The sequence below is a fragment of the Geotrypetes seraphini genome, chromosome 1 (genome assembly GCF_902459505.1).
Source record: "Geotrypetes seraphini chromosome 1, aGeoSer1.1, whole genome shotgun sequence".
NCBI classification, from domain to species: Eukaryota; Metazoa; Chordata; class Amphibia; order Gymnophiona; family Dermophiidae; genus Geotrypetes; species Geotrypetes seraphini.
In genome coordinates, this window is record NC_047084.1 from 456,784,200 (window position 1) to 456,807,861 (window position 23,662).

Consider the following 23,662-nt stretch of genomic DNA (forward strand, 5'->3'; position numbering starts at 1 on the left):
ATGGGGGGTTGGAACCCTCCACATTTTACTGTAAACTTAACTTTTTCCCTAAAAACATGGAAAAAGTGAAGTTTTCAGTAAAATGTGGGGGGTTACAACCCCCCACGCCCCCCACAACGCTCCCACAACGCGGCGCGATGTCTATTAAGTAAAGTGGAGCCCTAAAAACATTAATTTTGAGCGGAGTGCACCTCCGCGCTGCGCTCAATTGTCTGGGCGTGCCTTTGTCCCGGCGCGCTTTTGACCTGACACCGTTTAAAGTTCAGGTTGGTGTGTGTGTGTATGTATGGTACTTCAGCCCCCACCTTCCAATAATCAAGCAGGGCAACAGCAACAGCATTTGAGTTTTTATTAAAAGAAGCAAAGATTCCAACTACAAACCAGAATCTGATCCCTCGGCACAAGGGCTGGAACCGGTTACAGCACCACATTTGGCACCAACGTCACTGTACTCCCCACCCTAACGCAACACAAACACAAACACATTTCAAGTCTGCACAGGTGGTGGAGACTAAAACAGCAACAGAATGAAGAAAGCAGGAGATAAGCACAGTAGATCCCTAGTTGCCAAATTACCACCTGGAATGAAATGCAACAGACCAGGTGAACTATGCCATCCTGATCTGTCGCTAGCGACCTTATGCTAAGTTTCTATGAAGAATCCCTCACCCCAGGAGCAGATGAAGGTGTTTGCACCTTTAACTTCCGAGTCTTCCACGTGACAAGTGAATAAAACCTGTGCTCTGGCAGTATAAACACAACTGAGGAGCCACCTAGGACCCTTGTGTGCCTCAAAACACACACGCATAGCAGTACATTGTTACATGCACCCCTTGGCCTATGTCTCTCTCTCTCATCTGCCTGCATGCATGCTTCTCTGGAGTACAGTCATCCTTTTCAGCCTCCTTGCTCTGGAGGTTAGTTCACTCTGGCACACTCCTCCAAGGCTTTTGCTATTAAAAAAAAAAAAAAAAAAAGGATCCGAGTCCTAACATGCATCTTTCAGGTCCTGTGTCCTCCTTGCTCCAGCAGACTTTCCTATCTGAGCACTGAATTATTACCCTGCGAATGAGAGAGAGAGAGAGAGTCCTGTGTTCAATCGGTGGTTTTCTCAGTTAAGATGAGTGGGGGTAAAGCGCAAAAAGGGAGGGAGGGAGCCAGCACGTACAGCAACAGAGCGATTCTTCACTGCCTGGCACTGGATTCCCCATTATGTACAGAGCTTGTAGCAGAAGTTTATGCCTCATGTTCCCCCATCAACTCCTGCATTCCGGCGGGTTCTGGTTTTCCTCAGTCGCTCATCGCTTACACTCCATCAGAAGGTTCTGAAAGGGAACACACTAATTAGAGCAGGGCAGGGAGGCATACTTTTCCCTCTCCCCTGGGACTTATCTGCTGTGGCACTGCCAGCATCTCTTATCCCGCCCCCTCCCTCTGATCAATGCTGGTTGGTGTCAGGTCAAAAGCGCGCCGGGACAAAGGAGCGCGGAGACAATTGAGCGCAGCGTGGAGGTGCGCGCCACAGAAAATTACTGTTTTTACGGCTCCGACGGGGGGTTTTGTTGGGGAGCCCCCCAGTTTACTTAATAGAGATCGCGCCGCATTGTGGTGGGTGTGGGGGGATGTAACCCCCCACATTTTACTGAAAACTTCACTTTTTCCCTGTTTTTAGGGAAAAAGTTAAGTTTACAGTAAAATGTGGAGGGTTACAACCCCCCAAACCTCCCACAACGCCGACGCGATCTCTATTAAGTAAACTGGGGGGGCTCCCCAACAAAACCCGTCGGAGCCCCTAAAAACTGTAATTTTCTTCGGCGCGCGCCTCTGTCTTGCGCTCAGTTGTTGGCGCGCGCCTTTGTCTTTCGCCGAGTTGTCTATGAACCATGCTGGTTGTAGTGTCCTTTCATTTCTTGTATCTGTATTAGAGAATGATACTGGGGATAAACTTTTCCCGTTCCCCACGCGAACTCATTTTTTCATTCCGACCCCGCGAGTTCTTTCCCTGTCCTTGCACGCGCCATCCTCATTTGCACAAGCCTCAAACATTTTAAAGTCAGGTATCCGAGGCTTGTGCAGTTAAGGCAGAGCTTACACAGGAAGGGGGCAGGGACAGGGGAAACTGAGTTCCTGCGGGGATGGGGATAAAGTTGTCCCCGTGTCATTCGCTAATCTGTACGACCTTCCCCACAAGTCTCTGCCCCTCTGTGTTAAATTCTGCCTACCAGTAGCAGCCTGGGTATGTTTTGACCTGAGAGCTGGAATGGTGGTGTATGCATCATAAGCAAAGAGAATTCCTGTCAGTATCCCGAAGACCTAAACAGGGAACAAAGCAAAAGCAACAGGCTGTGACTATTTATTTAATTCGTTTTTATACCCCGTCCTCCCCAATGAGCTCAGAATAGGTTACAGGTTAACATACATAGTATATAGTAGAACAGGGCTGCCCAAGTCCGGAATCCGAGATCTACTGGCAGGCCAGGTTTTCTGGATATCTGCAATGACTATGCATGAGAGAGATTTGCCTGCACTGCCTTCTTGGTATGCAAATCTCTTTCATGCATGTTCACTGTGGATATCCTGAAAACCTGGCCTGCCAGTAGATCTCAAGGACCGGACTTGGGCAGCCCTGTAGTAGAACATACAGATAGCATGGTTTGCTCTTCCTAAGCTCTTCAACCATCCTATCAACACAGAGCCAGTGAGGCATGCACCCAAGTGCAGATCTTTGAGAAATTGGGAGTAGAGGAATAGCCTTCTGCTTAAAGCAGTGAGCCGAGAATGGAGAATGAGGGAAACTAGCGTTCAAATCCTGCTGATGCTCTTTGTAACCCTGGACAAGTTACTTAAAAAAAACAACACAAAAGAGCTTAGATTCTCTAGGACAGGGGTAGGCAATTCCAGTCCTCGAGAGCCAGAGCCAGGTCAGGTTTTCAGGATATCCACAATAAATATGCATGAGATAGATTTGCATCTCAAGGAGGCAGTGCATGCAAATCCATCTCATACATATTCATTGTGGATCTCCTGAAAACCTGACATGGCTCCGGTGCTCGAGGACCGGAATTGCCTATCTCTGCTCTAGGATCAGAGAAAATACCTATGGAACAGCTTAGGAAATACACTTTCCAACAGCTTTTATATTTAAACTAGTTTAGTATTTAAGGCTTCTGTTTTAGGGCTTACCCTATCAGTGTAGAGCAGGGGTAGGCAATTCCAGTCCTTGAGAGCCAGGTCAGGTTTTCAGGATATCCACAATGAATATGTAAGAGATGGATTTGCATGCACTACCTCCTCGAAATGCAAATCTATCTCATGCATATTTATTGTGGCTATCCTGAAAACCTGATCTGGCTCTGGCTCTCGAGGACCGGAATTGCCTACCCCTGGTGTAGAGCAACAGTTCACAACTGGTGTGTGTAGAAGGCCAGCACACTGCAGGGGGTTTTTTGGTATTGTTTTTATGATGCAACAGGCTTTTCCTTTCCCTTTTCTCTCTTGCCACAGATCTAGCACTTCACTCACCCTTCCCTCCCCTGCTCCCACACATCCATCACCTCTTCCTCATCCTCCCTCAGTGATGCCTGTCCACCAAACATGAGTTCCTTCCAGTGCCGGCAACAGAAACAGTGCCTGGGATGATCCAAATCCTTCCTTCTATAGTGTCCCAACCACCGACGAAACTTCCCGTTTACCTGTAGATGGGATGCTGCAGAGTGAAGGATTTGGGTTGACCCAGGCACTGTGTTACCATTGCTGACACTGGCGAAGGAGTTCCAGATTTGGTGGATTGGGGTGCTGTGGGGGTTTCACAGGGGGAGGGGAAGGAAAAGGTGCTGGACACACAGAGGAGAATGGAAGCAGAGAAAAAGGTGATGGGCCAGTGCAAGGGAGGGGCACAGGAGAGATGCCAAACCATGAGGGTGGGAGCTGCGGGGAAGGGGATATGTCCCTTTCTCCCCGGTTTCCACCCCCCACAGTCTAGCGTTTCATACGTATTCTCTCTTATTTGGATTTCAGTGCTGTTAAGTACATTTTTTTAAAACCATTTCATGGTAGTCTTATTAAGTTTCAATTTGCTGATTTTGGAGTTTTGTATTTATGTTTGGTCTTTTTACTACTGTTATGCTGTTAACAAAATTGCAAGTTTTATGTTGAATTGTACTTCCTGTACACCACTTTGGCTGAATCTCTTCATAAATGCAGTTAATAAATCCCAATAAATAAAACAATCAATTACTAAATAAAAACCAGACCATGAGGACTGGGAAAAGCTGTCAGACCACTGGAGAAAGAGGAGCGAGAATAAGAGAGAGATACTGCACCTCAGCACAAGGGAGAGGGGGATATGAGACTACACAAATCCCGAAATCTTGTTCCTTCAAGTTTGTGTAAGTAGTAAACTGTACTTAGCAGGCTTTCAGTTCTGGTGAATAGTTTGCAACCCACACAACACATTTCTCCTACCGCTTTCCGTCTGAGCTATTGCCCTCCTGAACACTGAAGCTGCACTTTGTAGAAGGTGGGAGAGAGGAGACAAGGAAAAGGTGGACCACAGGAGTGGGGAGAAAGGGACAGGGAGCTGCTGGACTACCAAGTGTGGGTGGAGAAAGACAGTGCTGTTGGCCTGGTGGAACCATCTGGGAGAGACCAAGAGGGTTCTCAGAGGGGTGAAAGGAGGATGGTAGGTGCAGAGAGTAGAAGTATAGTAACAGGAAGTGATTGAAAAATGACAGAATAAGAGGTCAAGAAAGGAATGAGACAGGAGAGCTAGAGGGTGAAAGGAGGAGAGGCACAGTTGATAGGTAAGTGAAATATAGGTGAAGGACTGAAGAGAGGGTAGATTTTGACTGGAACAGGTACACATGAATTGCTTTTTTACTCTTTTCCAAAAATACATGGACTAAGGGGTACACAATGAAGCTACTAAGCAATAAATTTAAAACAAATCAATAAAGTTTCTTCACTCAAGTACATGGATCCAAGTTTCCAAGTTTATTTCATACTTTATATACCGTCTTATCAAAGGTTACCTAGATGGTTTTCAATACTAAAATTTTAAAAGAGAAAAAAATACAATAAAAAATAAAATCCAAAACAAAAACATTATGGTTCGGAGATTATAATTCACTACTGAGCACAAAACTAGAGCTTGGTTGCAATTGGAAAAAGTGTATATGGAAATACTCACCTCGCTTTTACACTTTCCATCCCACTACACCCTAAACATAAAAAAACCCACTCATGTAGTACTCAAGGCTTACGATAACTTGATGGAAATTAAATGGCATGAATCTCAACTGGATATTGTGCCAGAATTGTGGTATCTGGACTCTCCAAACAAAGAACTCTCAATGGATGTCCTTTGAGGAATTACAAACTTGTTATAACTTGCTGCTCCATCAGCAATATCATTGGATACAATTGAGACACTGCTTGAATGCTCTTTTTCCTAATGAACGGCAATTAAAGAATATCCCAGAATTACTTTCTTACATTTCATTAATCAATACTAATAAAAAAGGAGTTGCCTCCAGATGGTATGACCTTATGAGAAGGTCATCAACTTCTTCATTAACGAGCATGATGGAACGCTTGGCATGGAGATTTGGGACTTTCGCCTGAGGAAGAGACATGGCAAGAAGTTTGGAAAAATATGTTTAGATCTTCTCGCTCTGCTGGTGTTCTTCAATCTCTGTTCTTCCTTATGCATAGAGCACCCTGGACTCCAATTAAGGTAGCTAAGATTTCAAATGGACTCTCTACCATGTGTTAGTCTTGTAACTCACAGGAAGGCATGCTAACTCAGTGTTTTTCAACCTTTTTACACCCATGGACCGGCAGAAATAAAAGCATTATTTTGTGGACCGGTAAACTTCTAGGACTAAAATTTAAAAACCCCGTTTCCGCCCCATCTCTGCAAGCTTGGTCCCCACAAATCATCTGATCCCATCTGCACAAGCCTCAGTTATGATTTTATATTGAATGTATTTTATTAAAGTATAAAAAGAAACAATATTCTGTACAATTGTCATTTTATAAATACAAATAATACAGAGCAAGGATCAACAAAACCCCTGTCTCCCCTCCTCTTCACATACCTACTATCAAGAAAACTGAATAAGCCATGCTACACAGAAATATCATGCTAACAGAATACTGCAGTCACACATGACAGGAATAGTGTTAGGGGAGTGCAACTAGGGCAATTGCCCCCTGGTCAGAGAGCGCCCTAAGCCAGCTGGAAGCTAAAGAAGCACTGCCTAGGCTTTGCAGGCCCCAGTTATGTCTAACACCAGATCTAGCAGGATATATATTTCAAATCTGATATATTCTAATCACAAAATAGAAATAAAATTATTTTTTTCTACCTTTTGTCATCTCTGGTTTCTGCTTTCATCTTCTTTTCACTCTCTTCCTTCCAGCGTCTGCCCTCTCTGTCTCTTCAATCCAGCATCTGCCCCTTCCATCCACTATATGCCCTCTCCCCCTTCCTTACGGTATCTGTCTTCTTTCTAGGCCCCTCTCCCCTTTCCATCCAGCCTGTGCCCCCTCTCTCCTTTTTACATGATTCATTCCAGCTTCACTGCTCTCTTCATTTTTTAATCTCTCCTACACCAGATCTACCATCGTTGTCCCTCTCTGCTGACCCCTTCCCATCATCAATCTCTCTACTTTCTCATGCCTGTCTCTCCCCTTCCCCTCCTCTAATCTCCCTGCCAGCTGTTTCCTTCCTTTTTTCCTTCTCCCTTCTCTCTTCTCTCCTCCTCCTGTCCAGCAGTAACTCTCTTCCCTTCCTCTCCTCCCAGCAGCATCTCTCCTTCTCCGTCCCTCCAGGTCCAGTAGCAGCTGTCCCTTTTTTTCCCTTGTCCAGAAGCTTCCCAGACTCCTTTCCCTCCTCCCCTCCCAGCAGCATCTCTCCTTCTCCCTCTCCTGGTCCAGTAGCAGCTGTCCCTTTTTTTCCCTTGCCCAGCAGCTTCCCAGCCTCCAACAGTGGCTTTCTCCCCTCCCAGCAGCTCTCCTTACTTGGCAACGCAGTGATTCAGGAAGGCAGCCTCGGGTCCTTTGTTGGGTCACGCCGCCTCTGAGGAAAGAGGAAGTTGCATCATCAGAGTCAGCCGTGACTCAGCAAAAGCCCCAAGGCTGCCTTTGTGAATCGCTGCGCTGGTAAGTAAGGAGAGCTGCAGAGAGGGGAGAAAGCCACTGTCGGAGGCTCCCCATGATTTCTCCAGCCCAGCTGAAAATATCTCGTCGATCTCGCCAGCCCTGCGCAGACTGGCAGAAATTTCCTGCGGACCGGCACCAGTCCGTGGACCGGCGGTTGAAGAACAGTGCGCTAACTCATATGATCTATGACTGTTCACATTATCAGTCTATTGGAGCAAAATCTGGGAAACCATTTCTACAATCTTGCCCTTAAGTTTGCACATTATCATACTGGGTCATTATGGCCTACTGCACACGTTGCCTGATTGTAATGGGAGACTGCTTAATGTCTTGCTATTTTTGGCCCTTAAAAATATCTTACATTGTTGGAAAGACCTATCTAAGGTGAATTATATTAATTGATGGAATACGTTATGTCTTACAGTAAAATATGAAAGTGTCATAGCACAATCTGTCTTAATATCCCCACCTGGACTATTGCAACTTATTATACGGCGGCATTACAGAAAAAAAGCGCAAGAGACTCCAACTACTACAAAACATGCCTGCAAAGCTTATTCTCAAAAAGAACCGATACGAAAGGGCAAGTCCATTATTAGAACAACTGCACTGGCTACTGATAAACAAGAGAATCCATTTAAAGATTGCCCACTTGGTTCACAAAGCAATCTATAGAGAAAACTCAGAGGGACTAACATCTGATATCAAAGTCCCACATTCCTTCTTCAATTCATGTGCAACACAATGCGTCAAACTACCCCTTCCATTACCTCAAAAAATATAGCAGGAGATGTTTGAGGCTACCTTCGAATACCAAGCTCCTCACATTTGGAACAAATTACCAATATAACCAAGATAACCCATCACATACCTTGACTTCAGTAAGAAACTTAAGATATACCTCTTCTCCCTATAACCACTCTATTATCTTCATCCCTTCCTCCCTAAACCACCTCTCACTCCAGTAATGTAACTTCCAAATCTTAATCCAATTCTTATTGTAAACCACATAGATTCCTTGCAGAGAATTGAAGTATATAAGACCCTGTATATAGGACCCTGTGTAATATTGTAATTAAACTCTGGAATTCGTCACCAGAGAATGAGGTAAGAAACAGTTAGCTTAGCAGGGTTTAAAAAAGGCTTTGGACTAGTTTCTACATAACCATTTTTAAGAAGGACTTGGGAAAATCCACTGCTTATTTCTAGGATAAGCAGCACAAAATCTGTTTTATTGTTATGGGATCTTACCAGGTACTTGTGAGAAGGACTGGTCACTGTTGGAAACAAGATATTGGACTTGCTAGCCCTTCGGTCTGTCCCAATATGGTGACATTTATGTACTTATTTAAAAAGTAAAGGAAAAAAAAAAAAGAGCCTGAATAGGCGGTATGAATGGGCAAACTGGAGCATTCTTATCTATTGTATAACCTAAAACTAATCACCCCAGCAGTATATAAAAATATAATAGAAAGCAAACCTAAATACTGCTAATAACCAGCAATACACATCAGTGTAGTTAGCCCAACAAATTTAAAGGACTATGGCCTCAGAATCAGAGCCTACGCACAGCAATGTCAATCACAAACTGAGGATGATCTGCGTAGTGAAATCGCTCCTGCTCCAATCATTGGCCAACACGCATTAATTTTTTTAGAAAATTTTTTCAAAAGCATTTAAATGAAGCTATAAATACAACCTCTACAGGGTTACATTGTGTAAGTGCAAGCCAGGATATGAAAAACATAGACCAGAAAAAAGACTTAGCTTTGTAGCTGACTTGTCTTTACAGGAAAATACAGTCACTAGTGTTTGTTTGCCGACGCGGCCAGCGTTTCGCGGGAATTTTATAATAAAGACCATCCGCTGCGTCAGGGCCACCAGGACATTCAAAAATCAAGGCTCAATTACTGCACTCGGTCATAAATTTGATTTGAGTGAGCCTTGATTTTTGAATGTCCTGGTGGCCCTGACGCAGCGGATGGTCTTTATTATAAAATTCCCGCGAAACGCTGGCCGCGTCGGCAAACAAACACTAGTGACTGTATTTTCCTGTAAAGACAAGTCAGCTACAAAGCTAAGTCTTTTTTCTGGTCTATGTTTTTCATATCCTGGCTTGCACTTACACAATGTAACCCTGTAGAGGTTGTATTTATAGCTTCATTTAAATGCTTTTGAAAAAATTTTCTAAAAAAATTAATGCGTGTTGGCCAATGATTGGAGCAGGAGCGATTTCACTACGCAGATCATCCTCAGTTTGTGATTGACACTGCTGTGCGTAAGCTCCGATTCTGAGGCCATAGTCCTTCAAATTTGTTGGGCTAACTACACTGATGTGTATTGCTGGTTATTAGCAGTATTTAGGTTTGCTTTCTACTGCATTCTTATCTATTGTCATATTTGTGTTTCTCTGTGTCTGGGGAAATGCCAGAGACACAATACTCCCTCTAAGCATTGATCAGGTGAATGCAAATTTTTCTCTCATATGAGCGACAAGTTCTAAAAATTTTTTGTATGAGCAAAAAGTTCTAAAAACCATCACCTTTTCCAAATTTGCAAATATTTTTGCAAGAGACCATGTAAAATCTGTGAGCAACACTCTTAAAATGTATGAGCAATTTTTCACGTGCTCAGTTTAGAGGGAACATAGGAGACAACCCCTGCCCAGCTGGCTTGACCTGCAATTCAGATCTTTCACAGGTACACCTCCACACTCTTTAAAGAGAGGTCTTTGCATGGTGTGTTAAGACTGGAGATGCCCAGTGCTGGGATAGGGCTCCCTACTTCCCTCTAGTTAGGTGCTCTAATCACATCCTGGCCCTTTCCTCCAATTACTCACCCCTGCAGCAATGCCAGCACCATCTCGTCCCCTGATTACCACTATCAATGAGGTGATGAGGAACAGCAGAGATCCAATAGCTGCTCTAAGGAAGTCCTATGTCAAAGAGAAGAGGGAGAATTTATTTGCACGAGCACAGTGTGATTACATATGTACTGTACATACATTTCCCCAAATTAAGATTGGCAGCTCGCCTGAAAAGACTAAAACAGGCCTGGTTTTGCTCTGCTAAATGCAGGAAGCTATACTTTTGACTGTTCCACTTATTTCCCTTATCCGGTCTAATGCTACGCAAGGAAAAGGCTAAAGCCAGGCCTGGAGCAGCCTATTTGGTTAGCTTTAGGTGAGCTGGCAATAAAAACCCTCTCTACAGCCCACCGAGTACTTACTGTCCAGGGCCAGTGAATGAAACTTAAGTCCTTGTTAAGCTGACGCATGAAGATGATGAAGATGATGATGGCGAAGATCATTTCACAGATGGCCAGCGCGAGGTACCCAGGATCACGGGAGGCAGCATAACAGATCAGGACAATTATACAGAGGACCTATGAGGAAGGAGGGAGAAGAAGGTAGTGTATATGTGTATATTTCATTTCCTGCACATCTTTACCCACAGTGCCCATATTCCACAGTATCTCCACAGAAATCAAAGCTGCAATTTTTTTTTGGGGTGGGGGGAAGAGGGTGGGTTGTGTAGGGGATAGTTATCGATATTAAGAATGTGAGATGGTTTGTTGTTTTGTTACAACAGTTTTCAACTTATAAATACTGGTTTATGTGGTCAGTGTTTTTGTCCTTGCTGGGATATTCAAATCTGTTGTAACACTAAGCTTTACTTTAGTTTTTAGTGTGCGTTTTATAATTATTGTCCTTATTGTTCTATTTATTATATTTTGATAAAATTAAGAAGAAAAAAGAAAAATTGAAACCACAGTTCCCACAGACAGCCGCTGTGACTGAACCTAGAGGGGGTTGTGTTACAACATGATCAAAGTAACAGGGCAGGCAATGTGTAAGCCTGCTGCTTTCGCCACAAGTGGGCAGGTCCTTGGGCACAAAGGAAGCCGCAGAAAGCACATCTGGCAGACAGCAGCATGCTATAAATACCAGGTTTGGGTAGTGGTTGACAAAGCAGCCCTGTATTGGCAGGAGTTTGTAAGGAGCAGGCCTGAGCTATCCCTCGGTTATCATAGCAACAGCAATACACACAGCAAGCACTGAGCCACCTCTTAAAGAAACAAGAGGACCTAGAAGGGGCAGCTTGAAAAGGCTCCGTTGAGGGAAGAGATTGAGGAGTTTTCAGCACTGGCCCTCCAGGAAAAGAGAGCTGTCTGTGGCCTAAAAAAAAAACCACAGAAGAGTTTTCTTGCTGGAAAGCTAATACTGGCAGCTAGGATAGCCAACTTTTAAACACTTGATATAGGAATTCGGGGAGCATGCCCGTGCCCTAAAGAGCAGTTTTCTGCGTTAGGGGAACAAGCAGTTAGAAGCCAGTGTGCCCTTTCAATAGGAGGTCTACATCTGTGTCCCTCTACCTGTTCTCATTCCTGGTATTCCACATTGGCAGAGCTGGGAAGCAGTGGAGAGGGCTTGTTAAAATGCCGAGTGACCCAGTTCAAAGAAGGCGGCTTTTAGTTTGTATTGTCTTTTGAACTTGCCATAATGTCCTGTGCTATCATTTGAAATGAATGCAATTAAAAGTCCTATAATAAAGCAGGTTGGAGCCGACAAATATCCAGGGCTGGCCTAAAACTTGCCCGATTCAAATCAATTTGTTTTCTTTAAAAAAAAAAAAATAGGGCTTACCGATTCAGTAACCAACCCTCCTCGCTGCATAACTTCCGGCCTCCTAAAGCAGGAATGGCTGCGCTCTGGCAGCGAAAAGCCTGTCCTAAGTGCTGTCTCTTGCTGGCCATCTACTGCCGCTGTGCTCCTGCTTTAGAAGGCCCGATGTCAGAGCTCACGGTGAGGGGTGGGGGGAGGGGAGGGAGGAGTTCGGTCGGGAAGTGCTACATAGAAGCATAGGCACCAGCGCTGTGGGTGCCCCAGCACCCTCAATATTTTGGGGACTTCTCACGACACATTGCCCTCAACCCTGAGGCTTTAGGGGGCTCCCCGAAGTCCAACATGTTTTCCCTTTCTCTATACCGTCATTCCCCTGGCCTCACTTTAAAAACTAATTACAGCCTGCAGAGGATTGCCGGAGCTGTAACAATTCTAGCAGGCTGCCGTCAGCCTATGCTGCACGTTCCCTCTGCTGTGGTCCATCCCAGACCAGAACAGTACGTCACATCAGAGGAGGGGCGGGACTGCAGTAGAGGGAACATGTGGCAGAGGCTGCAAACATGTCAAAATCGCTAAAGCGCCGGCGATTCTCTGCAGGCCTTAATTAGTTTTAAAGTGAGACTGAGAGGCCAGGGGACAGCGGTGAAGAGAAGGGGGAAACTTGCCAGCTTTCAGGGGGACCCCTGGTGTAGCTATTAGAAGTACATGGAGGGAGGGAAAGGATCCAAAGAGAGGGTCATTTGCCGTTCTGAGGGTGGGAGGAAGGTGAAAGGGAAGAAATAATGGGTCTGAAAACAGAGGAGAGAGATGGTGAACAATGGGATGGAGGGAGGGGCAATAGAGATACTGGATAGGAGGGTAGTTGGGAAGAGAATAAGGAGAGATGCTGGATTCTGGAGTGGTGGGGAAGGAGGGAGAAATGCTGGATGAAAAGGGTAGTTAAGAAAAGGAGAGATGGTGGATTTCGGGATGGTTGGATCCATCGCTGCAGCCGCTCTTTCATTCTTCAGGCAGCGTGAGTGAAATAAACACACTGCCTTCCACAGCTGGAAGCTTTCCCTCTGCTACTGCTTCCTGGTCCTATTTAGGCGCAAAGCAGTAGCAGAGAGAAAGCGTCACCCACGCTGTCATTGACCTGAAGAACAAAAGTGTACTGCCTTATCAGATCTCATGGAGGAGAGGAACGCAAGGGGGGAGGGAATGGTCATTAGAGAAATGCTGGACTGCGGGGGATTGGAGACCAGAGAATGACATGGTGACAAAATTCTTCCCATCCTCGCGGATAACTGCAGGAAAATATCTACATGTCATTCTTTAACGAGAGAGGGAAGAATCAGAATATGAATGGGCACAACCACTGACCCTCAAGCCTTGCATTGAAGAATGCTGGTGTAGAAGGACTGAGGTTGAGATAGACACTAAAGAATGGTTTCCCGCGGTTATCCGCAGGGACAGAAACGGTGATGAATTTTGTTACCATGTCATTTTCTAATGGAGACACAAAAAAGGAAAGATGCCAGACTTCTGGGAGAGGGAAGGGAAATGGAAGGGGAGGACAGAAATGGAAGATGATTGATAAGCACGGAGAAAGAAGAAAACGTCAAATGGGCAGGAGACCCTGGCAAGCGAGTTAACAGGAGACAGTAACCAGAGCCTGGGACCAACATGATTTGAATAATGACCAGACAACAAAAGGTAGAAAAAATAATTTTATTTTCTGGTTTTGTGATTACAATATGTCAGATTTGAAATGTGTATCCTGCCAGAGCTGGTGCTAGACAGCGAGCCTGAGCTAGGACCTAACAGAGGTCCTGTTTGTTTTGTTTATACCACAACGCCAGCATATGGGCAGAAGAGGGCATAGGGGGTGGGGTGGCTACAAAATAAACCTGCCAGGACAGTTGAAAAAAACCCCAAAACCCCCAATTAGGTAGGAAAAGCAAATCGAAAAAGGACATTGTACTACTTGAAAAGGTCCAGAGAAGAGCGACTAAAATGGTTAAGGGGGCTGGAGGAGTGCAGATTAGAGTGCCATACAGTGCGAGATTAGAGAAACTGGGCCTCTTCTCCCTTGAAAAGAGGAGACAGAGGGGACATGATCAAAACATTCAAGATAATGAAGGGAATAGACTTAGTAGATAAAGACAGATTGTTCACCCTCTCCAAGGTAGAGAGAACGAGAGGGCACTCTCTAAAGCAGGGATGTCAAAGTCCCTCCTCGAGGGCCGCAATCCAGTTGGGTTTTCAGGATTTCCCCAATGAATACATATGAGATCTATTAGCATACAATGAAAGCAGTGCATGCAAATAGATTTCATGCATATTCATTGGGGAAATCCTGAAAATCTGACTGGATTGCGGCCCTCGAGGGAGGGACTTTGACACCCCTGCTTTAAAGTTAAAAGGGGATTGATTCCATGCAAACGTAAGGAAGTTCTTCTTCACCCAGAGAGTGGTAGAAATCTGGAACGCTCTTCCGGAGGCTGTTATAGTGGAAAACACCCTCCAGGGATTCAAGACAAAGTTAGACAAGTTCCTGCTGAACCAAAACGTATGCAGGTAAGGCTAGACTCAATTAGGGCACTAGTCTTTGACGTAAAGGCCACCGCGGGAGCGGACTGCTGGGCAAGACGGACCACTGGTCTGACCAAGCAGTGGCAATTCTTATGTTTTTAATTGATTCAATAGGCTGAATCAAATTGAAAAATATTTCCCTGAATTGGGCAGCACTACCCAGAACCAAGTCGCTCAGCAGCTCTGGGCCTCCCATGTAACAGCTTCTAGTCTACATGTTATTTCTCATATGTCTGCCAGATACAGCATCAAGACTCCAAGGCCAGCCCAAGGCCGACACCTCAAGTGAATCTTTGGCCCTGCTCCTCCTCCCCTCCCCCACCAGTGAGTGGCTTAAAAGTTCTTCCCCCACCCCCACAGCCTCTTCCATTACCTGCTTCCCTATACACAACGTCCAGCACCTCCATTTCTGTTATCTCCCCTCCAAGGTATCCAATGCCTTTCTCCTTCCCACCCTGAGGTGCGCTACATTCTTATGTCCTCTCCCACTCCCAAAAGAAGAGCTCTGTGCTTCCCATTCTCTCTCAGTGGCTTCCTTTCTCTAACCCATCCAGGGTAATACCAGTGAGTAGTCAGCACATCAGGGCCTTGAGCATCTGCTCATACTGAAGACCTACCAAATCTCACCCCCTTTTAAACCTCCGGTTTCAGAGAGGACAGGACTCATCAGTCCTTGAATATACAGGATGCCCAAGGTCCCACGCCAGCAGCAATGAATTTTGTAAACTCACTGACTGCTGCCCCCCTCCCAAATCATTCTACCCTAGGCAGTTGCCTAGCCACAGGGCCAGCCCTACTGACCTCTGCCAGGATCTAGTCCCCAACTGATGTGCAGCTAGGCAAATGCATGAGTTCTTACAAAACAAAAATACTCCTGCACATCTGGTCTCTCTCTCTCTCTTTCTGTCACTCAGTCCAGATTCAAGCTGCATGCTTTTGCCATTTCAGTCCACTTAAAAGGGCAACAGAAGCAAGAAGGTCTTGCCTACAGCTTACTGGAGTAACTTAATACATTTGTGGTTAGTTTTCAAGATCCTCTCATTCATTAGGAGGGTACAGAAAGGAGGGGAAATACTGTATGAATATACAAATCAGTTTACAGTACAGTGGTGGTTTTCAAAGCAGCAAAGAGCTCCAGAGTAAAAGGTGAGGGGAGGAAGGAGTGATGCATTTTCAGAGAAAGCTCAAGGGACTAAGCAGTGGAAAATACAGAAAAAGAGATGACAAAAATATCTAGTATGCTGGAGGGATTTTCCCAGGTTAGGGGTGTATAGAGCAAAATATTTAGTACAGAGAGGCTTCTGTCTGGCAATGGATGAAGAAAGCATCTCAAAGTGCTGTGGGGGGGGGAGGGATGAGTTGAGGCAGAAAGCTTACATTAGAGACATGCACCAATACTTAGCAACCTGCTTCTTAATACAAGAGTAAAGCCAAAATGTTGTGCTTCCCAATGCAGTAACCAAGTAGTATACAAACAGGCCTTGTACAAAATGGCGGTGGCAACTCTATAAAGAATGCTAAAAATTAGGTGCCCCAAATGTGCACTAAGAACGAATACTATTCTATAATGGCATCTGGGCACCCAGATTCCATTATAGAATAGAGCCTAAGTTGGCATTTGGATGCCAATGTTTGGGCACCAACACTTACACCATATAAAAGGCAGGTGTACATGTTAGTGTCTAAATGTTGGCACAGAAGTGCGCAATTTACAGTATCTTAGAAGAGTGTGACTTTCATCTGCCACCTATGTGCGAGTATGCCACATTTGTATGAGATCCTGCAGCCAGCCTGCTAGCCACCACATCAAACCAAGCACCAAGACGACCATCTTCACTTTAAAAAAAAACTTCCCTACAGCCAGCATCTGAGCCCGGAGGACGTGAAATTCAGAGTGAAGCAGGGACTGGAGAGGCGGATTCTTTTGTGGAGCCATCGGTGATTGATAAGGAAGCGATCTGGAGTGCCTTGGAATCTTTGCATAAGGTATGCTCCCAGTTTATTTCCTCAGTTCAAAATTCTAATACTCAATTTAAAACCTTTGATGAGAAATTCCAACACCAGTCTATTAGAATGGACAAATTAGAAAAAATTGTGGCAGATGTTAAAGTATCTACTAATTTACACCTGAAAGAAAAAGTTTTGCTCACTAGGAAAATAGAAAACTTGAAGAATGCAAACAGGAATTTGAATTTGAGACTCTTAAATTTCCCTGTCTCCAAATTTCAGTCACCTAGAGATTTATTTTATTCCTTTTAGAAATCAGTTTTGAAATTTCCAGAAAATAACATGCCACCGTTACAAAGGATATATTACCTTAATCTTCCAAAAGTGCGTGAAGAAAAAGGAGGAACATCACCAGGAGAATTGGATCTCACTGGTATGTTAGAGACATCTCAAGAGGAAATTTCCCTTAGAGCTACCTTACTGGTAACTTTTGTCTTTCTTCAAGATAAGGATGCAATTCTTCGTCTATTTTATAGGACTGATAATGTAGAATTTCACAGATTCAAAATGTCAATATTTCCTGATGTAGCGAAATGAACGCAAGCCAGACATAAGAAATTTCTGGCTTATCATCAGTTAACTTTGAATTTGGGAGCAACCTTTCAGTTACGTTTCCCATGTAAATGCTGCATTACAAATCAGAATAATAGATATATTTTTTATGAACCTGATCAGTTACAATTTTGTCTTGAGGGTAAAGCAACTACAAGAGGCCCAGAGACTTCCATGGAATCTCCTAACCAGGCTAATAATTGATTCCAGCTGTACTCTGTAATTTGATTAATTTAGTTATTTCTTGAAGTCCAACTTCCCTTGGAATTTGCTTGATTCCCTCTCTCTCCTTAATGTGGACTAGTTACTAGTGGACTAGTTACTAGTTAATGTGGACTCATGGTTACTAGTGTGGAATTATCTTATAATTTTATTTTGGGGTTTTCTTCTTAAATTGATGTATTTCCTTCCAAGTATTGTTTATTCAACTTGTAAAAGAATATAAATAAATAAATAAAAACTCCCAGAGAAAACCTACTGCTGTACAAGAAGAAAGGGGATGTCACTTGTAGCATACAACCCAGAACTAGGAAAAAAAAAAAAAATTACAGAAAGATTGTGAAAGACCTACCACTGAAGAATGAATCACTGGAAAATAAATAATTCCTCACCCATCCAGTTCTAGCTTTCTAGCAACCACCTAATCTGAAAGAAAAATGAGTAAAAAGCAACCTTCAGATGAAGCCGAGGGGAAAAAAAAAATGAAGATGGAACAAAACCGTGCAAGATGCCATGTTGCAAGCAGTGCCAGGTCGTATTACTGTAAGAACCAAGGAGTAGGGCCTATCCATTAGGTGTCTCTGTATATCTGGTATGCACCATGCAAATCCTGATAAATCAGGACTCCACAGCTCTCCATACAAGAAACAAACAAGTTGCAAAGTGCATACTAGTAAGTGTTGCACAGAAGTATGAGCCTTTTGCTTAGCAGGATTATCTCCACTTTTCTTTGCTTCCTCCCCGTACTTGCCCACCCCCTTACTACTCTCCTCCCATTCAGCATTCCCATTGTTTCTCCCTCCCTCTCCTTGTGCCTCCACCTCCACGCACTCTGATGCCAGATGTTTCTTGAGCTGCCCGGACTTCCTCTTCAACATGGGCTGCAGGCACGGGGAAGGGGTGCCAGCTGTGCCTAGACACCCAGTTTTCTTTTTGTCTCACTGTACAAGCTCTCCATCTACAGCCAAAAGATGGAGTCACGTGTCTAAGGGATTGAGAGCCTCACCTGCACTCTTCACTTTGGCAGCATAAAGTTTTAGTTTCAGAAGCCACATACACCCTTTTAAATGTAAGGCTCAATGCAGTCAAAACAAATTGACCCTCGCCAACAGGCATTATCACTGGAGCAAAATGCTTCTAAAACGCTTAAAAGGGGCATAATCAAAACATACATCTCTAAGTCTGATTTTGGCAAATGGTACTAGACGCCCAAAATCTGCAATGGGAAAGTGTCCATTTTCAAAAAATACGTCTACAATAAATTTTTTTTTCCTCAAAAATTGTCTATCTGGATGTCCAGGCTATTGTTCTTCCAGACCACCAGGATGTCTATGTTTATACCACATTTTCGAGCATTCATTATCTATTTCACTTGGTTAATGATGAAGGCGCCATTAAATCTTTTGCTCAGTTGCGAGCTGAATTTGATCTCCCTGCTACTGACTATTTTGCTTACATGCAAATCCATCATTATATCTCTTCCTTACCTTCTAGCTCCTTGAAGGCCGCTTGTCATGAGACTTTGTCCACGGCCTTTACCCTTGGTTCTCAACAATCGGTCCCTCTCAAGTTTCATCACCGCCACTTGAAGGATGAATGCCCTTTGTTTGACCATTCTAAGCTGCGAGATGCTTGGTCCGGTGATCTTGCTGTTGATTTGCCTTCTGATGTCCTTCTTCAGGCTGTCCGGCGACTGCCTGCTTTTCGTAAATACACTACCTTTTGGGAGCAACATTTTAAATTGATTTTTCGTTTATATGTTTCTCCTAGAAGGGCTTATTTGGCTCACTTCCGTCCCCATGCAGCCTGTCTTCGTTGTCAGGCTCCGGAAGCCAGCTTAGGCCACATGTTCTGGACTTGTCCTCAGATACAACTTTTTTGGACTGCTGTATTTGCTTTTGTGGAGTCTATTTGGCATGTTACTGTTCGCAGTTCCCCTTTGCTTTTATTTGGGACTGTTCCTCACTACTTTCCACGTTTCAAGGGAGTTGCAGCTTTCCTCAAGTGGTCTATCTTGATTGCCTTGAAATGCATCCTGCTGAAATGGCTTGAAGCTGAGGCACCGGACTATTCCCTTTGGAGGAGCCGCATGATCGCTCTTTTGATGTGGGAGCGACGGGATGTGACTGACTTGGCTTCTCGACATGGTCGTCTTTTCCAGACCACTTGGGAACCTTTCTGGAATACTTTGACCCCTCTGGCTCGTAGCCGGATACTTAATTGATGCTTTGTCTGTACTTCCCTTTTGTGCCTTTTTTGTATAGTTTGTTATTCAATTCTTTGTTAATTTGTGTTTCGAAGGAGGACCCAGGGGTGGGTATGGTGGGGAGGGGGGTTTGGGGGGGGGGGTGGTTCTTTTGGGGACTATTTCAAAAAACAAACTTTTGAGCTGTTTTTGTACTTTGTGTTACTATGTTGTGTTCTTGCTTGCTCAATAAAATATATTTGACCATACCACATTTTCGACCAAAATTTCATCCAAGTCCCAAATGCTCAGAGCAAGACCATTTAGACATGCCAGTCTTATAATGGGACTGGCAACAGAGCAGTGGGGCACCTAAGAGGGCACTGCTGTGGGATACCTTAAGAGGGCACTGCTGTGAAACTTCACAAAAAGGGTACCAGATAAAGATCTCACCAGAACTCCCTTATAGGTTATGGTGATCCTCCCAAAACACCCCTCAAAACCACTATACCCACCTGTTTACAACCCCAATAGCCCTTACGGTTGCAGGTGGCACTTATATGGAAGTAGAGTAGGATTTTGGTGGGTGCATATGTTCTACCATAAATGTAGTGGTTAGAGTGGCTTATAGGCCTGGGTCCTCCTCTCTATGGTTCACTAGCCCACCCCCAGGCTATTTAAGACACCTGCGTGCAGCTCTACTAGGTTTTCCTAAACCAGATGCTGATGTTCTGGAGACAGGTATGTGCTTTTTTATTCTGATTTTTGTGGGGAGTTAGTGAACACTGGGGGAGTGTGTGTGTGTGTGTGGGGGGGGGGGGGGGTTCTTTGCCTCTGCAGTGGTTATCTGGTCACTTTGGATACTTTTTTGGCACTTATACCTGTTTTTACATTGTCTAACTCACAACATTTAAGTTTCATCCAGGATGTCTAGTAAAACATTATTATGGTTGCAGGACGACTAAGTCTAGGTTGGCCCCCATCCCACCCACATACTGCTCTAACCACTCCTCCAGATAAGCCCTTTCAGCTCTGGTTGAACAGCGGCATTTAGAGGCATAAAAAGTCCCACGACATGTCCAAAAAGTCTGCTTGATTATCGGCACTTGGACAACCTGTCTTTTAGGTCACCCAAGTGCTGACTTAGCGGGTTTTTAGACGTGTTTAAGTTTTAATGATGAGCCCTTTAAAGTACAAGTTTGAAACTTATGAGCAGAAATTTGAATTACTGTACAGGACAATTGACAAAACAGTCAATAAATGTTGGCATTTCCAGACATGGATACTACGTGTATTAGTATTTCTAAATAGTTTCTTTGAATAACTTAGTATTGGATCAGGCTAAGGAGAAGCTTAGTGTGGTAGTATCTCTAAGCAGCCTAAGCTATCAGCTTTCTTGGAGTCCTCTTAAGGACCTTGTTAGTCAACTTCTCAAGAAGAGTAGATGAAATGATGATACTAAAGTCCAATGTTTGTAAGGAATGAAATTTTTCTGGGGACAAAGAAAAATTGTTTCCAGACATACATAGAACTACTTAAGTTTGAAAGAGACGTTTTATTCTTAGGCTTCAGATAATGGCCCTTGGAGCTTTTTATCAATTTAAATGGCTGGTTTCATACACAGAGACCATAAGAACATATGATTTGCCGCTGCTGGGTCAGACAAGTGGTCCATCGTGCCCAGCAGTCCGCTCACGCGACAGACCTTAGGCCAAAGACCAGTGCCCTATTTGAGTCTAGCCTTACTTGCGTATGTTCTGTTCCAGTAGGAACTTATTCAACCTTGTCTTGAATCCCTGAAGGGTGCTTTCCCCTATAACAGCCTCCGGGAGAGCATTCCAGACCTCCACCACTCTCTGGGTGAAGAAGAACTTCCTTACGTTTGTACGGAATCTTTTCCCGTCTAACTTTAGCGAGTGCCCTCTTGTTCTCTTCACCTTGGAGAGGGTGAACAATCTCTCTGTCTCTACTAAGTTAAATCCCTTCAATATCTTGAATGTTTCGATCATGTCCCCTTTGTCTTCTCTTTTCAAGGGAGAAGAGGCCCAGTTTCTCTAGCCTCTCATTGTATGGCAACTCTTCTAACCCTTTAACCATTTTTGTCGCTCTTCTCTGGAACCTTTCGAGTAATACTATGTCCTTTTTCATGTATAGTAACCAGTGTTGGATGCAGTATTCCAGGTGTGGGGGCGTACCATGGCCCAGTATAATGGAAAGATAACCTTTTCAGATTTGTTCGTGATCCCCTTCTTAATCATTCCTAGCATTATGTTTGCCCTTTTCGCCACCGCTGCACATTGGGCGGATGGTTTCATTGACTTGTCTACAAGTACTCCCAAGTCTCTTTCCTGGGGGCTCTCTCCGAGTATAGCACCGGACATCCTGTATTCGGGCATATTATTTTGATTACCGACATGCATCACCTTGCACTTATCCACGTTGAACTCATCTGCCATTTCACGGCTCATTCCTCGCGCGTATTTATGTCTCTTTGTAGGTCTTCGTAATCCTTCGGTGTCCTCACTACTCTGAATAACTTCGTATCGTCCGCAAATTTAATCACCTCACTCGTCGTGCCAATTTCTAGGTCGTTTATAAATATGTTGAAGAGCACAGGCCCGAGCACTGAACCCTGCGGCACTCCACTCGTGACGCTTTTCCAGTCCGAGTATTGTCCATTCACCCCCACTCTCTGTTTCCTATCCGCCAACCAGTTTTTAATCCACGTGAGTATATCACCCTCGATTCCATGGCTCGCAATTTTTTGTTTAACCCAATTCAATTGAAAAAAATTTCTTAGTGAGAAAAGTGCAGATGGTTAACACAGTGCAGTTTTCTGCCATTACCTTATAGGGAGGAAGTTGGAAAAATGATAAAATGTTCTATTCCTTTTCTAATTTTGTTTCCATTGTGGATTTAGCACTATGGGCCCGATTCAATAAAACGGCATACAACTCCTAGGCGGCATTGAGCACCAACTGTCAATCTACTAGGTGCCTATTATAGCATCACACCTAGCAGCTCCTAAGCGATCTTAAGCACCAGTAGGCACTGAAATAGAGAATGACACAGGGACAAGTTTTTTCCCCCCATCCCCATAGGAACTCAATTTCCCCATCCCGTCCCCACGAGTTGTGGCTGTCCCTGTCCCATTTCTGCCTTAACTGCACAAGCCTCGAACACTTAATGATTTTAAAGAGTTTGGGGTTTGTGCAGATGAGGACAGAGCTTACAGGAAAGGGGCAGGGATAGGAAAAGAACTCGCAGGGATGGGACGGGATAATGAATTCCCACCAGGACATGGAAAAGTTTGTCCCTGCGTCATTCTCCACATTGAAATCCTAGATGCACTGCCATTTAGGACAGGGTTTTCTTGGCCTAAATGAGTGTGCTTAAGTTAAATCACACCCAAAATCCACCCCCAAATCTGCCCCTAACCACATCTACTTGCTGGTAGGCACCTCAGTATAGACACCTACTTTAAATTAATTATTATTATTTTTTTTTAAATCGCGCTTTCAATTTTCAGCACCAATTAAGAAAATTAAGTTAGGCCTCTTAGATTGGCTAAGCGTTCCTATCTAGTTGCCAAATTTTTGGCATCATTTATAGAATCTGGGCCTAAGTGATCATGATCTTATTGTATATATTCATCTAAATTTTCTATCAGTTTACTTTTGGAAATTCTTGTGAAAATTGCAATAAATTATGTGTTGCCAATTTTCAAATTTAGCTTAGCATTTCTTGACTCATTACTGAAAGGCCTGTCAAAAAGAACAGGGAAAACTATGAAAGCTCTGCTGCCAATTAGCTTGTTCCCTTTGCCTGCTGAAGTCCACACAGCAAAACTGGACAAAACCCACCCATGCACACTACTTAAAAATCAGGCAACAGGCTTAGGTGTCATATCTAAGAATGCTGTTTATGTTACAGTATTTACTCTATTTGTCTAGCTTGTTGCAAACTGCTCTGAATGAAAGGACGGTATTATAATAATTATGAATACCTGCTTTTTATATATAGTGGGATTTTATTTCTCTCGTCTTATGCATGCCTGTTTTGTGACTTGAGTCACTAAATTCCCCTACACTCCACAGAGACCGCCCTTACCAAAGTCTGCAGTGATCTGTTCCTGGCCAGATCCAAGGGCCTTTACTCAGTGGTGTAGCGAGGGTGGGAAGCCCCTAAGGCATTGATGCCCAATGCCCCCCCCCCACACACCATGTACCTCTTTAACTTCACCAGCATGAGTAGCATTGCCAGCATGCTCAAGCAACAGGTTGGAGATACTGCTCATGCCAGCAAAGAGTTAAGAGATATAGGGGAGAGGGAAGGAG

The 23,662-nt window shown here is 44.1% G+C and overlaps 1 protein-coding gene across 1 annotated transcript in view; it reads right to left on the reverse strand.

The window, feature by feature from the left end:
* Positions 1–332: 332 nt before the first annotated feature.
* The window catches only part of PLP2 (proteolipid protein 2), a 55,981-nt gene continuing 32,651 nt past the window's right edge, over positions 333–23,662 (reverse strand). Inside the window, exons 2-5 of the mRNA XM_033922138.1 lie at positions 10,393–10,548; positions 10,004–10,099; positions 2,223–2,313; positions 333–1,325 (exon numbers count right to left, since the gene is read on the reverse strand). Of these exons, the coding sequence (XP_033778029.1) occupies positions 1,306–1,325; positions 2,223–2,313; positions 10,004–10,099; positions 10,393–10,548 (363 nt within the window). The 3' untranslated portion in view covers positions 333–1,305. The remainder of the gene's footprint in view (positions 1,326–2,222; positions 2,314–10,003; positions 10,100–10,392; positions 10,549–23,662) is intronic.